The 5,000-nt window shown below is 38.5% G+C and overlaps 1 protein-coding gene across 1 annotated transcript in view; it reads left to right on the top strand.

Moving 5' to 3' along the window:
• Nucleotides 1-5,000, top strand: part of LOC144975210 (uncharacterized) — an 81,109-nt gene that overhangs the window by 34,147 nt on the left and 41,962 nt on the right. The window contains exon 8 of the mRNA XM_078919060.1: nt 3,195-3,329. Coding sequence (XP_078775186.1) covers nt 3,195-3,329 — 135 coding nt within the window. The remainder of the gene's footprint in view (nt 1-3,194; nt 3,330-5,000) is intronic.

Raw genomic sequence — 5,000 nt, 5'->3', positions numbered from 1 at the left:
AAAGACAACATATTTTTGCATCCTGTGATGCTAAATACAACAGACGACAGCGTTTGGTCAGCATAAATATATAGGAAGAATTAAGAACACCAACGACAAATCACATTGTGTTAAGCAGGGTCCTCAGACACAACAAAATATCAAGTGGTTTTAGACAGAGTAGAGGATAGAGAAGGCGGTGGTTGAGGCGTCCCAAACATGTGACTATGAGACAAAAGGCTGTCTGTCAGTCAAGTCTAAATAGCCAAGAGAATGAGGCGTTGCACTTAAAATTTATTTATATTATTTATTTATTTACTCATTCATTCATTTGTTTACTTATTTGTCTATTTTGTAAATGGATACATTGCCACTTGATGCTCGTCCAGACGATATTGTTCAAGAAATAGACATAACTTTTCCCTCAGACACGTGCTGTGACAAATATAGCATCTAAATGGAAATTTTTTTTCGACTACATTATGGCGATAGATCAAGAAAGATAAATCTAGAAAGGTAATCAAATGTCGTCAGCATTTTTTTGGCAAATCACTCCGACATATTTGACGTAAGACTCAACATTAAGAGACTGGATTCATCTTTCTCCACAATGAAAAGGGCAAGTAACTCTTTGCCATACTCTGGAAAAAAAAACATATTTGAAAATTTGGCCAGAAAACTCGTCCTTCAAATATTGATCGATTTAAATGAACATCGTCTTTGCAAAAACAAAAACAAAACAAAAAACTCTCAAACCGGGGATTTCGCGAAGTCCCCGATTTGAGAGTGTTTGCCAAGACGATGTTCATTTAAATCGATCGATATTTGAAGGACGAGTTTTCTGGCCAAATTTTCAAATATGGTTTTTCCAGAGTATGCCAAAGAGTTACTTGCCCTTTTCATTGTGGAGAAAGATGAATCCAGTCTCTTAATGTTGAGTCTTACGTCAAATATGTCGGAGTGATTTGCCAAATTAATGCTGACGACATTTGATTACCTTTCTAGATTTATCTTTTCTTGGTCTATCGCCATAATGTTCGGTTATGTGGTCGAAAAAAAATTAGCTTTTATATAGATAGTTCGAAGATGACGTCACTCAGGCCTTTGTTATTGTTTTTGCCATCCGCGTTTGTGAGTTGTTCTCACTAAACTGTATTAACCAGACTATAAAAGTTCATGGTTCCACAGAGTTTGTGTGTTGGTCTGTTATACTTCCGGATGGCAATGTTGTGAACTCCTTGGCCAAGCGCATTCTATCTATAGCGCAATAGATAGTATGCGCTTGGTTAAGAAGCTCATAACATTGCCATCCGGAAGTATAACGGACCAGCACACAAAACTGTGTGTATCCATGAACGTTTATAGTCAGGTTAATACAGCTCAGTGAGCATTACTCTTAAACGCGGATGGCAAAGAACAATAACAAAGACCTGAGTGACGTCATCTCCTATATGTTAAATGTTGCAGTTGACCAGGGACCCCTTGTAAAGAGCTAACTATATCCACTAAATGTGCTCAAAGATCTTTACAAGGGGTCCCTGGTCAACTGCAACATTTAACATATAGGACATTATGCTGTTAGGCGATATTACAATTTTTCGGACAGAGACAACACTGTTTAGGGCCATGTACTCATTTTACACCTTAGTACGATGAGAGAATGTGAGTAAAGAGTCTTTTCCAAGGACTCAACTATGCGCCACAAGACCACATAGCCGTCTACTAGTATGACACTCACATTCAGATCGGAAGGTCCGGGGTTCGAGTCCGGCTCTGATGAATGGCGCATAGATGAGTCCTTGATAAAGGCTCTTTTATACTCACATTCTCTCATCGTACTCAGCTGTTAACAGCGTTGTCTCTGTCGAAATAAAATAAAGAAGAATGTACTATCGCCTATCAGGCATCGTGTCTCGTCCTACATGTTTTAAAAATCCCTTCATTCATCCCATAGGGGAAATTTGTCTCTACAAGGGAAGACTGGAATAACCCAGGCGTTAGCCGCAGTGCAGCGCTGCAAATTGAAACTAGGGCGAGGTGACTTACTCAAGGCCACACAGCGCAGCGGCGGGTGATCGAACTCGATACCTTTCGGGTAGGAGGCAAAGACCGTACCGCTGAGCCACTCTGCCCCAAATGTAGAGGAACCCCTTAAGCCTTGTAAAGCGATTTGAGGACCTGTAGATAGTGGATATTTCCAAATATATAATCTCAAATTCGTTGGCTTTTTATTTTCTATTTTTATCATTTGGTGGGAGGGGCGGGGGGGGGGGGGGGGGGGGGGGTTACTCTCTCAAGCCAGTATGATATAGGATGAATTAGACCCTGATTTTGTCTGATAGTCCAAAATACGACTCTTGTATTAATCTTTACTTTTTAAAGACAATTGACTGGGTGGGGATCCTGACCTCCCATAGTGGGCAGGGAGGTACATGCTGTGTCTTCTATCCCCCAACCCGTTTTCCAATTTTTTCCTGTCTTTGTCTTGGAATGAGATTACTTGGTTTTGTCCTGGCCCTGGCTGGAGTTCCTTGGCTGGGAGGGAAACAGTCGAATGTATGGTTATAGTTTTGGAAGATGATATTTTTTTCCTTGTAAATCATCTCTCTGTTGTGCATTGTATTATGTTTAGTTTACATATTATATTATATGATTTGTAAACATTTGAGTGTATTCCTCTTAGTTAGGACCTGTGCTTGTGTCTGGATGAGACTTATAGTGATATCTAACTAAGTACTTTGATAGTGTATATATCTGTACCCTATTTGAACCAATTCCCCTTTATGTCACCTTTTCTTTTGTACTTTAATTGTAATTCTAGAACTTTTTACTATCCCATTTTCTTCCTTTTTACTGGCTCTGATATGACCTTAATGTTTTGCAAGCGCCGTAAAACCCTTAAAAACAAAAACAAAACAAAGACAATAGATAAAGTTTCCATGATTGACATAAAATTAAAATAATGATGAGAAATAAAGCGTATGAATAAATGCCAGATTATAAAGCAGGGAAATAAAATTTTTAAAAAATATCAGGGTGTCAGAAATCCAAACCCGTGATTTTATTGATACGACACCCACTGCCTAGCTGAGAGACAGAAGGGGGGGGGGGGGGTCGCGAACAGTCGCACTTGTCACTTGTATTTTTTTTATCGTTATCATTAATATGATTAATTATATCATAATTATTATCATCATCATCATCATCCAATACAGGTTGTCTACTTCACGGCCATTTTTCCCTACGTGGTTCTCACTATCCTGTTCTTCAGGGGCGTCACACTGGACAACGCCGATGAGGGCATCAAATACTTCATCACACCAAATTTTGAAAGACTACTGGATGCAAATGTGAGTGTGTAACATATTGTTGTGCGGCTATGTCGTGGTCTAGTGGTTTGACACTCGCTTTCGGATCGGAAGGTCCTGAGTTCGAGCCTCGCTCGGCGAATAGAGTTGAGTCCTTGGAAAAAGCTCTTTACTCACATTCTCCCACCGTACTCAGGTGTAAAATGACTACCGGGCCGTTAACAGCGATGTCTCTGTTAGAAAAAAAATTGTACTATCGTCTAACAGGCGTCATGTCTAGTCCTACGTGTTAAGTGTTGCTGCTGGCCAGGGACCCCTTGTAAAGCACTTTGAGCACTTTTAGTGGATATTTCTAGCTCTATAAAAAAGCTTAATTTATTTTTGTGTGTGTGTTTGTGGATTGTGCGAGATGATTCGTGGTCTTTATGATGTGGTGTTCATCTACAAGTATTTAATTGTACTTCTTTGTATGTATTTTCATGAAAGTCTACTACAACTTCCATATGTCAACATCTTTATCTAGTGAACTGTTGTACAATGGAAAAACTAGAATTGAAAAACTTGGCCAGAAAACTCGTCCTTCAAATATCGATCGATTTAACCCTCTCATCACCAACCATAGGAAAATCGTCACATTCGTTCGTTACGATTCAACCAGCACTTTTATCATTCAGATTTCTTTTGTGAATCACACAATTTAACGACAATTTTTTATTATAGATATAAACTGTGTTGTAGAGTTCATTTTGCTGAACAATATTATGCTTAGAATGTATTTGTTGCTTTTCTGTTTGAGTAGGAAAAAACTATTTTTGCGTTGGGTGGGAGTGAAGTTTTGGGGAAAATTCTGAAAATGGCTGGTAAGGAAAGGGTTAAATGATCCTCTTCTTTGCAAAGACTCCCGAATCTGAGCGGCGCATGTTAGAGTCCTTAGTAAAGGTGCAGTACTCATATTTTTCTCTCACCGTAGTCAGGTGTAAAATGAGTACATGTCATATTATCCTTTGACAGCATTGTCTCTGTTGGAAAAAATAAATTATAATATCGCCTCACTGGCATCATGTCTTGTCCTACACGCTGTGTTACAAGGGACCCCTTGTAAATCTATGTGCGTATTTAGTTGATATTTCGCGATATAGATGCTTACTCTTTTTGTTTTCCTTTTGTATGTTAAATATTCTTTAAAATAATATATAGATATGGTTTGGGGTCAATAATTTCCTCTTTATTCTCTGTCTCGATCTAATGTCATTTACATAACGTAATAGGATTCAATAGTCTGATGTCACGTCGCCCAGCAACGAGCAGCTTGGTTCTAAACAAAGAAAACCGGTACTTTTTATTCTTCATGCTGGCTTGAACTATTTCACATGTCATGTGATCAGAATGTATAAAAGTCAAAACATGATCAGAATTATAATGTTTTTCTCCTCTAGATACACTTTTATGTTCGTCGGAGAAGTATTTTGGAAGGGCGTCCGCCGTTGTTCCGATAGTTTAGAACCAGTTACTAAGTTAATATGCGTCATTACGAGGGAAGTGACGTCACGACTGTCATTGCATTATTGATTCTCTATTGTGGCTTTCGAAAAAAAAAGCCTCTATTTTTTCCATAAATATTGAGGTTCTCCATTATCTAATTAATGTAAAATCTATATCGTATCGTATCGTATTGATAGAATGAAGATGACGTCACTCAGGTCTTTGTTATTG

This window comes from Berghia stephanieae, chromosome 6 (assembly GCF_034508935.2).
Source record: "Berghia stephanieae isolate SIO BIC M18660-M18661 chromosome 6, UCSD_Bste_1.3, whole genome shotgun sequence".
NCBI classification, from domain to species: Eukaryota; Metazoa; Mollusca; class Gastropoda; order Nudibranchia; family Aeolidiidae; genus Berghia; species Berghia stephanieae.
The sequence above is the reverse complement of the archived record's forward strand: the minus strand, read 5'-3'. Positions and strand labels throughout refer to the sequence as shown.